The 14585-nt window shown below is 39.7% G+C and overlaps 1 protein-coding gene across 3 annotated transcripts in view; it reads left to right on the top strand.

Annotated features, from left to right (window-relative positions):
• Window positions 1-14585, top strand: part of psmc5 (proteasome 26S subunit, ATPase 5) — a 36146-nt gene that overhangs the window by 2088 nt on the left and 19473 nt on the right. The window contains exons 1-5 of one of the 3 annotated variants that reach the window (XM_043675141.1): window positions 8141-8161; window positions 10947-11030; window positions 12073-12144; window positions 12696-12765; window positions 13519-13616. In XM_043675141.1, the coding sequence (XP_043531076.1) occupies window positions 11025-11030; window positions 12073-12144; window positions 12696-12765; window positions 13519-13616 (246 nt within the window). In that variant the 5' untranslated portion in view covers window positions 8141-8161; window positions 10947-11024. Of the gene's footprint in view, window positions 1-8140; window positions 8162-10946; window positions 11031-12072; window positions 12145-12695; window positions 12766-13518; window positions 13617-14585 lie in introns of those variants that run through there. The other 2 variants (XM_043675142.1, XM_043675140.1) reach the window with 2 other exon arrangements.

Below are 14585 nucleotides of genomic sequence, written 5' to 3'. Positions count from 1 at the left end.
CCCTCCCCCAAGTCCCTCCTCCCTACCTTTTATCTTAGCCTGCTTGGCACACCTTCCTCATTCCTGAAGAAGGGCTTATGCCCAAAACGTCGATTCTCCTGCTCCTTGGATGCTGCCTGACCTGCTGCGCTTTTCCAGCAACACATTTTTCAGCTCTGATCTCCAGCGTCTGCAGTCCTCCCTTTCTCCTGGATGAGAGAGCAACCAGGGATGGGCAGGAAATGCTGACCTGGTCAGTAATACCCACATCATGTGAATGAGTGGAGCAATGTACCATGGTGCTGGAAACCATTCAAGTAGTGTAGTAGCATAAAGGAATGTAGTGGTGCTTGGGGACAATATAGTGAGGGGAATTGACACTGTTCTCTGCAGCAGATGGTTCTATTGTCCGTACAGTACCAGGTTTCAGTACATCTGTTGAGAGGAGCTTTGTAGTGAGAGCAGAAGGATTGAGTTATGTTCCATACAAATACCAGTCACATAAGCAGGATAGGGAAAGAACTTTTACATAATTAGTGTGAGGAGCTAGGCACTAAGTTTAAAAAATGGGATCTCCGATGTAGTAGTTTCTGAATTATTCCCTGAGCCAAAGGCAAAAAGATTAAAGTGAATGTGTGACTTAAAGACTGGGAGAAGCATGTTTTGGTTTGTGGAACACTGGCAACAGTACTGGGGAAGTACTATTGAGTCAACGTGTGGTGCTGGAACATTCCTGGTAAAGAGCTTATGCCCGACATGTTGACTATCCTGTACCTCGGATGCTGCCTGACTTACTGTGCTTTTCCAGCGCCACACTTTTCAACTCTGATCTCCAGCATCTGCAGTCCTTACTTTCTCCTAATCTATACTGTTAAAACCAGCTACACCTAAACTATTCTCATCCAGTGCTGCAGCATGCCACATGATTAGGCAAGTGGAGAGGGTTTTTAACTAAGTCATGGGGCAAGGGATCGAATTTAGCAAGATATGATAAACCATAAAGTAGACACAAGGCAAGAGACATAGCAACTAAGGTGGGCAAAGATAAGTTGGTCATAAAAGGAAGGAATAAAGAGTACACATGTAAATGTAAATTGACAGAAAAAACTCTGAAAACAATCCGGGTAAGCAAAATAAGTATAACACGATGGCCATTATGCAGATACAGTAGTGGGATGACATAGATTGCGACCTGAATGTTGAAAGCTGTAGGATGTTCAGGAAGGTCAAGAATATAGAAAAAAAATTGGAGTGATGTCCCTGTTGCACAAACATTTTTATTAACAGTGAGGGGTGACCTAAATTTAAGAAACCAAGAAGTTGGTTGGGTCAAGATGACAAATGGTAAAGACGAGAAGGCACTTGTGGGAGTGTATTTAGACCCCTGAACAGTAACCCACAGGAGGATGGAGCAAAGAAAGCGAGAAATCATGAGAGCTTGTCAGAAATGTGCAGTAATAAACATAGGGGATTTTCATACACATACAGATCTTAGAAATCGGATGGGGAAAAAGTAACAAAACAGGAGTTCCTTTTATAGTTTGCAGAATAGTTTTAAGCATGTTTTACAATCGGAGAGCAGGCTGTACAAGATCAGGTATAAGCAAGGAGATGGGATTAATTTGCACTCTGATTGTGAAGATGCCCTGGATTGCAGTCATCATAATAAAATTGAATCCTACATCCAATTTGAGGGGGGAGGGGGGTCGTATGTGGCCCAAGGTGAATGGAATTAGTCATTAGAGATATAGTGGCAGATTTTTAAGAGGAATTTCTTGAATATACAATAAATACATACAAATGAGAATGAAAAATTCCAAAGGGTAGGACTGACTATCTGTGGTTAGCTAAAAAAGTTAAAATGACATGGAGTCGCTGGTGTTGGACTAGAGTGGATAAAGCCAAAAATCGCACAACACTGGACTATAGTCCAGCCATCTAGGTGTGTTTAATACATTCACATCAGTTGTATGACCCTTTGATTTTTTTCTTATAAATTTGTGACCAATATATCCTCCGTCATTAGCACCTGAATAAGGAGTGGAGCTCCAAAAGCTTTGTTTTCAAATAAATCTCTTGGACTTAAAAAAAGTCATGACAACGGGTTAAAGTTAAAGGTATTCTTCTAAAGTATTTCTTTGTGCAAGGTTAGATGGCAGATCTGAAGATTGGACAGCATATGAAATGCAGCAAAGAATGACTATTTTCCTTATTCATGTTTGAGTGCTAGAGAGAGCTGGCTAGAAATGTAAGAATAGATTTAGTCACAAAGATGTACAGCAAGGAAACTGACCCTTCAGTCCAAGTCGTCCATTCCGATCAGATATCCTGACCCAATCTAGTCCCACCTGCCAGCACCTGGCCCATATCCCTCTAAACCCTTCCTATTCATATATCCATCCAGATGCCTTTTAAATGTTGTAGTTGTACCCACCTCCACCACTTCCTCTGGCAGTTCATTCCATATATGTACCACTCTCTGTGTGAAAAAGTTGCCCCATGGATGGTAAGATTTTTGGTAGATACTTAAGAAGGAAAAGAGTTAACAAAGTAAGTGTCGGTCTTGGAGAACATGGAATGCTGTTAAGATCCCAGAAATGGGAGGAGGTAAGAAAATTGAGCAGGCAGGTAGGACTAGTTTAGTTTGGGATTCTGGTTGGACCGAGGGGTCTCTTTCTATGCTGGATGACTCTGTCCAGTGAAGTGATACTGTCCAAATCATTGGAGCTGCATCCTGACAAGTATCTGAGTCCTGCTAGAATTCATCCCAGGCTCTTACAAAAGTTGCTAGTGAAGTGATTGATATTTCATTCTAATTTTGCAAAATTCTATGGATCTGGGAGTGTTCCATTTGAATGGAAGATAGAGAATGTAACCTTGTATTCACAAAGGGAAGGAGATAGAAAGTGGGACACTACAGGCCATTACTTTAACATCCTTCATAGGTGAAGTGTTAGATGCCATTTTAAAAAAAAAAGTCTGTTTGTATTTTTATTTCAGATCTCCAAAGTCTGCAGTACTTTTAGCCAAGTTTCTTCATGTTGCTTGAGTTCAGCTTCATTCGTCTTCTCTTCCCTGACTCCAGGACTCATTGTTCTTATGTCTTGGGTACCAAACTAGGCAAAATGCTCAATGCATGACTCCGCTACGTTTGAGATGGACGTAGCATGTCAGTCAGACTCATTAGACTAACTCTAACTCGGCCAGTGGTCAGGAACAGCAGGGTATGGCTGTGAGTGAGGCAGGTGGAGGGATCCAGGAGGGAGAGTTGCAGGAGTCTCAGCCCTTATCCTTGTCCAGCAGACTGAAGAATATTGCTCCCTGTGTGGATGGGAATGGGGAATGCAGGGAGGATGAGCTGACTGACCACAACAACGTGGTGCAGGGAGCCATTCAAATGGGGGGAGAGAAGAGAAATGTAATTTTGGAGAATATACCTGTGGTCACAGAGAACCTAAGTATGACCCTGATCGAGAGTCCTGAAGGTTGTGTTGATTGCCTGGTGCTCTGGTTCAGGATATCTCATCTGGGCTGCAGAGGAACTTGGAGTAAAGATCCAGTGGTCGTGGTCCATGTAGGTACCAATGATACAGGTAACACTAGGGCAGAGGTTCTGCTAAGGGAAGGAGCTAAATTAAAAAGCAAAACCAAAAAGGTAGTAATCTGTGGATTACTACCTGAGCCATGAGCTAATTGGCACAGGGTCAATAAGATTAAGCAGGTAAATGTATAACTCAAAGATTGTGAAAGAATGGGTTCGAATTCATGTGTCACTGGCACCAATACTGGGGATGAAGGAACCTGTTCTGATGGACAGTCTTCATCTGAACCGTGCTGGGACCAGAGTCCAAGCCAATTGCATAACCAGAGCTGTAGACAGAGCTTTAAACTAAATGGTGGGGGGAGGGTTCACTTATCTGGGAAATTAGAAAACCAGAATTAAAAGAGGAGGTAAGAGTGCATAACTTGGGAGAAGTTAAGATCTCCATTATGGACACAGTTAGCAATCAAACTTCAAGTATATTGAACAAATGAATGACACTGAGAAGAGGGATGATTAATACAAGACTGAAAGTGTTATATCTGAATATACACAGTATAAGGAATAAGGCAAATGAGCTTGTCACTCAGATCAAAATTGGCAGGTGTGATATGGTGGGCATCACTGAGATGTAACTGCAAGGAGATCAGGATTGGGAGTTGAATGTTGAAGGATATACATCCTATCGAAAAGATAGGCAGGTGGGCAGAGGGGCTTGGGTTGCCCGATTAATAAGAAATGCAGTTAGATCAATAGTGAGAAACAAAGTAGGGTCAGATGGTGTAGAATCTGTGTGGGTAGAATCGAGGAACTGCAAGGGTAGAATAACCCATAATTTGAGTCATTGTACTCCAAACAGTAGTCAGGAGCTGGGGTGCAAGATACACCAGGGGAGATAGGAAAGGCAAAGTTACAGTGATCATGGGAGATTTCAATATGTCGGTGGATTGGGAAAATCAGGTTGGTAGTGGTTTGCAAGAAAATGAATTTGTGGAATGTCTGCAAGATGGCTTTTTAGAAAAACTTGTGATGGATTCCACTAGGGAACAGGCAATACTGGATTTAGTGTTGTGCAATGAGGCCTATTTGATTCGGGAGCTTAAGGTGAAGGAACCTTTAGGAAGCAGCGATCATAACATGATCAAATTTACTCTGCAATTTGAGAGAGAGAAAAGAGAATCAGAGGCAATGGTATTTCAGCTAAATAAAGGCACCCAAAGAGGCATGTGTGAGGAGTTGGATAGAATTGACTGGGAGAGGGACCTTGCAGGAAACACAGTGGAACAGCAATGGTTGGAGTTTCTGGGAGTAATTCGGGAGACGCTGCACAGATTCATTCCGAGGAAAAAGAAGCATGTTATTGGGAGGGTGAGGCAACCATCCCTGACTAGGGAAGGCAGGGATACCATCTAATCAAAGGACAAAGCATATAAAGTAGCGAAGATCAGTGGGAAGCCAGAGAATTGGGAAGCTTACAAAGACCAACAGAGGGCAATTAAAAAAAATCAGGAGGGAGAAGATTAAATATGAGGGTAAGCTAGCCAGTATTATAAAGGAAGACTAACTGTTTCTCTTTTGCTCTTTAGATATCTAAAGAGGCAAAATTGGGCATAGGAAATGATACAGGAGAGATCGTAGTAGGGAACAAAGAAATGGCTGAGGAACTGAGGAAGTTTCCCAAAACTTCAAGAGTGAGGGGGCAGAGCTGAGTATGGTGGCCATCACTAAGGAGAAGATCCAAGAAAAATTGAATGGCCGAAAGGTGGATAAATAAACTGGACCAGATGGACTACACCCCAGAATTCTAAGGGATATAGCTGAAGAGGATAGTGGAGGCATTAATAGTAATCTTTGAGGAATCACTAAATTCAAGGAGAGTCCCAGGGGACTAGAAAATCAATAACGTAACACTTGTTTAAAAAGGGAGTAAAGCAGAAGATGGAAAGTTACAGACCAATTAGCCTGATCTTGGTCGTAGGTAAGATTCTGGAATCCATTGTGTAGGATGAGATTTCTGGAAGTGTATGGTAAATTAGGGCACAGTCAGCATGGTTTCATCAAGGGGTGGTCATGCCTGACAAATCTGCTAGAATTCTCTGAGGAACTAACAAGCAGGTTAGACCAAGGCGAGCCAATCGATGTTATCGACCTGGACTTCACAAGGTCTTTGACAAGTTGTCACACAGGAGGCTACTGAGTAAGATAAGGGCCCATGGTATTAAAGGCAAAGTGCTAGATGGATAGAAGCCTGGCTATCTGACAGAAAGCAGAGAGTGGGGATGAAAAGGTCCTTATCAGGATGGCAGCCGGTGCAAGGCTCAGTATTGGGACTATACCTTTTCACCTTCTACATTAACAATCTAGATGAAAGAACTGAGGGCATTCTGGCTAAGTTTGCAGATGATACAAAGGTAGATAAAGGGTTAGGTAGCATTGAGGAGATGGGCGGTTGCAGAATGATTTGGGCAGGTTAGGACCGTGGGCAGTGAAGTAGCAGATGGAGTACAATGTGGGAAAGTGTGAGGTCATGTACTTTGGGAGGAAGAATTGAAGCATAGACTATTTTCTAAATGGGGAGAAAATTCATAAGTCTGAAGTGGAAAGAGACTTAGGAATTCTAGTTCAGGATTCTTTCAAGGTAAATTTGCAGGTTGAGTCAGTACTTGGGAAGGTAAATGCAATGATGGCATTTATTTTCAGAGGACTCGAATATAAAAACAGGGATATACTCCTGAGACTCCCTTAGGCTCTGGTCAGGCCACATTTGGAATACTCTGCACAGTTTTGGGCCCCAAATAGCAGGAAGGATATACTGGCTCTGGACCATGTGCAGAGGAGTTCATGAGAATTGTCCCAGGAGTGAACATATGAGGAACGTTTGAGGACGCTGACTGTATACTAAATGGAGTTTAGAAGGATGAGGGGGCATCTAATAGAAACTTACGGAATACTAAATTGCCTGGACTGAGTAGATGTTGGGAAAATGTTTCCATTGGTAATAGAGACTAGGACCTGAGGGCATAGCCTTAGAGTAAAAGGAACACCTTACAATAGAGATAAGGAGAAACGTCTTCAGTCAGAGAGTGGTGAATCTATGGAATTCATTGCCACGGAATGCTGTGGAGGCCAGGTCACTGAGTATGCTTAAGACAAAGATAGATTGGTCCTTGATTGTAAAGGGGATCACTGGTTACGGGGCAAAAGTGGTTGAGAAACTTATTAGCTGTGATTTGAATTGTGGAGCAGACTTGATGGGCTGAATGGTATAATTTCTGCTCTTATGTCTTATGGTCTTATCCTCTGCCTTATGTTATGTTGGTTTATCAGTATAGCTCACCATTCTATTTGTTCTGTCTCAATTGTAACACCTGTGTGTCCCCACCTCATGTCAGGAAAGTCTTCAGTTCAAGTTCCACCAGATCCAGATATATATCATAATATATCTGAATAGGTTGTTTGAAGTCTTATTATAGTGCAGTGATAGTGTCCCTACCACTAGGTTAGGAGGCCCACGTTCAGGTCCCACCTGCTCCAGAGGTGTATAATGACATCTCTGAAGGTGTTGATTATTAAAATAGTCTAAATAATGTAAAAACAAATCAGGTCATAGAATCATAGAATTCCTACAATGCAGAAACAGCCATTCAGCCCATCAAATCTGCACTGATCTGCAGAGCAAGACCAAGACCAAGACCCAACCCAGGCCAAAGTGAGGACTGCAGATGCTGGAGATCAGAGTAGAGTGGGCCCACCCTTGTAACCCTGCGTATGTTTTTTTTAACGTAGCCCATCTGCCTCACATGCCCACCTTTGGATTGTGTGAGGAAACTGAATCACCTAGAGAAAACTAACGCAGGCACAGGGAAAGCGTGTAAACTCCACACACAGTCACCCAGGGCTGGAATTGAATCCAGGTCACTGGTGCTGTGAGGCAGCAATTCTAACCGCTCTACCGTGCTGTTATTACTCTGAACCAGGAAGCCTGGTTTTCAGTCCCACCTATGTAATAACATCTCTAAACAGGTTGGTGTAATTCTGTTCATAAATTTGTTTGCAGGGTTAATGAATGGTGAACCCTTGTCATTGACATTTTGATGGGATTACACTTAAGACACTTTTTCGCCGTAACAGCCAGTGCTACCTTTCATTTAGGCTTGGAAATAGTCCCATTACTTTTATCAGCACTGAAATATTTTCACGCACAAAATGTTTGCTGATGAAGAGCTCATGCTTGAAACGTTGACTGTCCTGCTCCTTGGATGCTGCCTGACCGGCTGTGCTTTTCCAGCACGACACGTTTTGACTCTGATTTGCAGTCCTCACTTTCTCCTAAATGTCTGCAGAGTCCAAAGTTATGCTTTCATAAAAAGGCTTATTCTTGACTTGACTTATCAACAGACTTAAGTTGAACTAGTCACCAAGTTTTAGATAGCAAAGTGGTGGCTTAGTGCATCTGGATGTTGCCATGCTCTAGGGGGGAAATAGCGATAAAGATCCTTTCACCACATCTATTGCTGTTCCCTGGCACTGTATTTATCAGGTTGTAATTTGACAGCATGGAATAAAAAGGCAAGATTGAAGGAAATCATTTGGACCAGGGGATCTGTGTTAGTTCTTTCAAAGAACAACCGTTGAATTCCAGTAAGTTTGTTTTCTTCCAAGTATATATCCAACTACCTTTTGAATGGAGCATGTCAAACTAAATTAGCGTGCCATCATGTGCTGCATTCTAAATTCTAAACAGTTATTCTGTTTTCAAAAACAAAATCATGATGCTTCTCATTGTCAGCAGAGCTGTAGGAGGTAGAGCAATTTCACTAAATATTATAATTCATGCCTAACTGTCGTACAGATTATTTAACAAGTTAGTCTTGGACCTGGTGTTATGTAGTAGCAACTGATAGCCTGTCTGTCCTGTGCCCAACTGTGCACTACTTATAGATGTTCCAATCACATTTGAAAGATGTGGAAAGATGGTATGAGCACCTTCCTGGCAAGTTCTTTGCAGTTTTGTCAGATTCATCTGGAGAGTGATGAAAGCAGAGATGGGGTTAGTGTCAATTTTCATTTTAGCTTCAAGCCAAAAGCAAAGGATATCATGACATAGATGTTGGAACCTTAAACAGTATGAGCAGTTAATAAATAGGCAGCACTGCACTTTGCAATAGCAGTGATTTTGTGTATATGTGCCTAGCTTGAGATTTCCCCCAAATAAGTTGAGCTACATTATGCCGCCATGGTAAGTGAATGGTTCAAATCTTTCAAAGTGTGCACACACTAACAAGCAGGTAATCCAGCCTTTCAGATTGCCAGTGCTTTATCCCCACCCACCTAGTGTCTGAGGCAGGCCTATACAAACTAACTATAACAATTCCTGTGTGTTGTTTGATTGTAGTATTGCTACCATGGCCCCATGTTTTCTGCTCATCTGATAAGAACTGTTGTCCACTTTGCAATTTGATTTTTTTTGTTCTAAAATCAGTGACTGTGTAAAAATATTGGAAATTGCTATACTCAAGAGTTGTTAGAGTGTAAAGTCAGAGAGTGTGGAGAGAAACAGAATCGAGGAACTTTCCTTTTATTGTGGAAAATTTAGTTAGTGATATTAACTCCCAGTAGGGGTCAGTACTCTTGCAGCATCCTTATAGTTGTTCCACTATAAACGTGGCTGAGTTTGCACTGATACTTAAATCATTTTTCGGAGTGAATTAAATTCCCTTAATTGTAAATTACTTTTGCTCCCAATTTATCAGATTTACTTTTCTTGAATGTAAATTACAGCAATTGCATGTTATGTTTGATTTCTTAAAATAGACATTGTTCATTGAGTTATTTGGTCAGCAAATCCACACAATACTGTTGTTTTCTTGCAATTGGTAAATGTTCAGTGAAATTGTGAGATCAAAGAGTGTTTGAAGTGCTTTTTTTTGGAATGTGATTGAAGAGTTGAAAGGAAACTTAATATTTCAAGTAGATTTTTATAGAAGTTGATTTTCTGAAGATTTTGTTCGCAAATCCTGTTTTGGTTGTGGTTTTGAGGGAGTTGTGTGGAGTTGCTGTACCAATCAAGACGGAGACAGGCAGTTTAAACGAGTTTCGTGACTGTCAGAGGCTTTCAGTAGCAGAGACATTTGTGCCTTTCTTATTGACCAGGTATTTGATCAAAATGTACAACAGTTTACAACATACAAAGGTTATATGTTGTAGTGGTTAGTCTTTAGACCCACAACAGTGTTAACCTTGTGAATGCCCTGCATACTGTAATGTTTCCAGCCAAAACATGTGAAACAATTAAATTATTGGAAGCAGTTACATGGTTAACTAATAGGTCAGGCTGAAATTTGTAAGATAGCATGGTCATTCAATCATAAATGTTATTGAATGTGTGTGGGTTTTATTTCACCCATTTTCACTCTTGTTAAACTGCATCATGTGTAGTAACACAATCTAGTAACTAGCCGATGTCTTGGACAAAAGACCAGTTTTCATAAGTGAGCATGAGTTGACAATTTGAGGAGACTGTTTAACTCTGGACCATTGTAACCAAGGCCAGCCTTGTCGTCAGCAAGAGACATTGGGCAATTGAGAGTTGTGACTATGTCTCCCTTTTTAGCTCAAATGTGTGGAGATCAATTACACTCCAACCGAAAGAGCCTAACTCAACAGCTGAAGAATTGAATCTGTGACTTATTGATCTGTAGAAACTGATTACTGTATATATGTTATGATGTTTTGGGAGAGTTATTGAAGGGAATTCTGTTTGGGGACAGTCTTAATTTCTGGCTTGTATTGCTTTAAGTAATTCAGTGTAATACCTAGGTTATTCTAGATATTTGCTAGTTTTTCTCTTCATTTGAATGTTTGGCTTGAATTTGCTGTATAACTATCTAATTTGAAGAAATATTATTCTATAAATTAGTAGGGGGGTTATCAACATTGGTAATGCTGCCATTGGATAGACTGTGTTGTGGTTCATGACTTCTATGTTCCATGTGCAAAGCTGGTGGGCTGCAAGGTAACTGTTTTTATTTTTAAAGTGTTCCTCCGTGATCTAAATAGGACTTCAGAATGTCTTTGAATTGAAATTTTTAGCTTCACTTTTGACCTTGATAAAATTACAGTTGTTAGGATTTGAAAAGCATCTATATATCAAGGTAGAAGTTGATTCAAGACATCTTGACACTGGTATTTCATTTGGTGATGCTGCATCTATCTTTTGGGTGGTTTAAAATCTTCATTCTTCTTTTGATTTACAAAATCATTTAAAATTCGTTTTGGTTCTACATTTTCCATTTTGTAAATTACCAAAATTAGTTCATTGCTCCTATACAAGATTCTGTTCAAAAATTTCAAATTAATCATGGATTTAGGATCATGCACTTTTTAAGGTTAAACCAAATGACATCTTGTCCTTTTGCTTTTGCAGGTATTGTTTTGCTGGCTTAACAGCTTAGCAAGTGCCAGCGAATTGTTATATTAACGAAAAGAATCTATTTCCAACACGATGAGGGTAAGTTTGGATGTTGAAAATACTTGTTTCATTGATTTCATAACCATTGTAAATTCAGGTTCTTGGGAACAGGGAGGACTCTTTCTTGCAGTCTAAATGAGTTTTTCTCGGTCTTGCCTGAATTAGTTTATATTTTAAAGGTGCTTTTGCTTAACTCCCCGTTCCCTGAATTTTATAAAATGCTATTTTGGAATGAGTGGCAGAGAAATTTTTCACAACCTCAAATACCTGCAGTTGATTATTTAGCTCAATATCTATCTGTTTAGATATATTGCCTAATATTAACTGAAAATGTGAGGGTTACAGTTTGGGGAAAGTTTTACCCAAATTGCTGAAAGGGTGACCCGTGTGATCAAGTGCTGTGCTGATTTTGTTCTGCCCAATATTGTTGACTTCAGTCAACAGTGAAACCAACACCCAGTCCTGTCTGTTTCCTGACCAGGTGAGAACAATGTTAACTGTAGGGCAGTGTGTAAAATCAGGATACCTGTACCACCTAGGAAGTATGGTGAAAGTTGCAATTTGTGGCCCTTCAAATTTAATCCTATGCTTTAATTTGTAAAGCATTACATTGCCAATTTAATGATTTTGATGTTAGGTTTTCATGTATGTGTAGCTCTGCTTACTGTATTGCAATTGACTGTAGACAAATCTTAAGGTTTTGTTTCTGGTTAGAGATGATGCATGCGTATAATTTCTTCTTTAACTATACAGGAGCAATAATTATAAAATGCCACTCTGCTGTCTCTAATCCTGAGCTATTTGGAGTCTGATTGAATCCCAATTCAAAATTTTAAAGTAGGGTGCTTAACAGTTTTTGCTGTCTGTACCATTTGTTCCTGGTAGTTAATTTGCTGTTTTGTCTAGCAAGTCATTGCTCTTCAAAAATAATCTGTGAAAAACTTTTGAGATGTTTTGATGAAATGCTATTTTAAAAAGTTTGCAGACCATAAGCGTGTAATTTCAGTAACTTATGAAACCTTCCTGTCTGCTGCATCATTGTAGTCGCAGCAACTTTTGGTAATTCTGTTTTTGATTTCAGATGGACGTGGAAGAAGGAAAGGGAGGGACAGGCCTCCGCCAGTATTATCTATCAAAAATTGAAGAACTCCAGGTGACCGACCATGTTAGAAACGAACCCCTGGGAAGTTTAATGGGAGAAACAACTCAAATAAATAAGTCAAAACCTCAAAACAGTGAACATTGCTAATCTGTATATGTAGTAACTAATGTCTTGCTTGAACTAATTGAAGTGAAAATGTTAATTTTACATGAATTTCATCAGCTCCTTCACAATGATTTTTTTTAAGAGGGATGCTCCTAACTTGGTTTGGACGTGCAGTGGCAAAGCCCCTCGCTATATCCGGCATAAATCAATAAAAAAAGCTTTGTTGCTTGTCTAGTCATGCAGTTTTAATCATGCAAGTCCAAGATCAGTTGCCAACTAAATTACGAAATAACTTCAATTTACCAACTGACTCTGGATTTTTATGTTGTCATCAACCTTTCAGTGCTGCAGTATACATTTATTTACGTTGAGAATTGGTTAAATATTTTAATGATTCCTTAGGCACTCCATCTTGTGTGTGAGAATTGATACCACCCCAAATGAATAATACTGTGCTTGAATGTTCTCGGTTAATATTTTCTTTCTGTTTCTCACAGCTTATAGTTAATGATAAAAGTCAGAACCTTCGACGTTTGCAGGCTCAAAGAAATGAGCTCAATGCTAAAGGTAATCAAACATGTTGTGGGTAAGGTGTTGAATTGGGACTATGCTACACCTCTGATCAGTGATATGTAAACTAAGCTTTTGCTACTGTAAAAGAATTGAAAACTTAATTTGCAGATAGTAAAAGTCTGTCATTAGCTATTGCTTTACTTTATAAATCACATCAAGTGTACGACTAGTTTTAGTAAATGACAATGTAATGCAGGTAGAACTCATTTTGTGTAACTTATTTGATTACTTCTGTTAAATGAATTTTCATGCCCAACTTCATCCACCCACTTGCTGCCTTCTCCAATGTAGGTGGTCCTGACGGGCCAAAGGAATATATGTGGGGCTAGGGGTATTGATATAATTGGATAATTTTTGTATTTATCTTGGATTTAGTTTTGGTTCAGTGACTTTTAGTTTAACTGGAATACACTAATTCTGAAGTGGGTGATCAACCAGATCAATAGGGCAATCTATTATGTGTTCTACAGTTATTTAGAAAAGCCATGATTTTTTTTCTTTTTAAAAGAAAGCAAAAAGGATAAATTCCTTTGTTTATGGATTGTCCTGAAAATAATTTTCTTGGGTTCGGATGATGTGAAATGGAAGAGTAACCATGTCCTTTTTTTCTTGGTTTGAATCTGAGATTGATTTAATATATTTTTGTGAAAAGTATTTTTGGGTGGTCTGTGGGATGATACCATTTTATGATCTGACCTTAAATAATACTGAAACTTGCATGAATGTAATTGTAAATGTTTCTTACAGTACGCATGCTACGGGAAGAACTACAGCTGTTACAGGAGCAGGGATCTTATGTAGGGGAAGTGGTGAGAGCAATGGACAAGAAGAAGGTGCTTGTGAAGGTAATTTTGCAATGTCTTATGCAAGTGTGTACCATAACAGATGTATTGCATATGTGTGCAATACTAAATAGAGAACTTAGTCTGATAATTTGAATACTGTACAGGTTTCTTTTTCATAAGTGGAATAAGTTTTGTAGCATCTCTGTATTCTATTCCCAGAAATCAAATTATAAAACCGTTCTGAATGACAAATTCCTAATACCTGTTGGTCTAAAGTTTGACCGTTCAAAATAAAGATTTTAAACTAAAAATTGAAAATTTAAATATTGCACAGCATGTTTAAATTTATGCATTGGATTGTCTTTTGAATGTCTTAATTTTCATTGAAGTTATCGATTCAAGATCTAAGTCACACCTGAAAGCGTGAGCATTGACTTAGTGTTCATATAAGCTGTGACTATGAGTTTAATATAGTTTGTAGAGTTTGAAAGTGAGATCTAACATAGAAGACATACTGTCCAGCTGCAATCACCGATCAGCATTGAAAAAGTCAAATGGACAAATTTCTAAGTTTTTTTTTATTAGATTAGATTAGATTACTTACAGTGTGGAAACAGGCCCTTCGGCCCAACAAGTCCACACCGACCCGCCGAAGCACAACCCACCCATACCCATACATTTACCCCTTACCTAACACTACGGGCAATTTAGTATGGCCAATTCACCTGACCTGCACATCTTTGGACTGTGGGAGGAAACCGGAGCACCCAGAGGAAACCCACGCAGACACGGGAAGAACGTGCAAACTCCACACAGTCAGTCGCCTGAGGCGGGAACTGAACCCAGGTCTCTGGCGCTGTGAAGCACCAGTGCTAACCACTGTGCCACCGTGGTTAATTTGGATAATTTTAAATTTTTTCTTTAAACAACAAACTTTTTGAGTGAAAAGAGCAGTACAGGTAATTTCCTATTCCGTGTTACTGACCCTTAGACCCCAGAATTAAAATGGATATAATTGCGCTTCGGCGG

The sequence above is a fragment of the Chiloscyllium plagiosum genome, chromosome 33 (assembly GCF_004010195.1).
Source record: "Chiloscyllium plagiosum isolate BGI_BamShark_2017 chromosome 33, ASM401019v2, whole genome shotgun sequence".
NCBI classification, from domain to species: domain Eukaryota; kingdom Metazoa; phylum Chordata; class Chondrichthyes; order Orectolobiformes; family Hemiscylliidae; genus Chiloscyllium; species Chiloscyllium plagiosum.
Note: the sequence above shows the minus strand (reverse complement) of the source record. Positions and strands in the feature narration are given on the sequence as shown.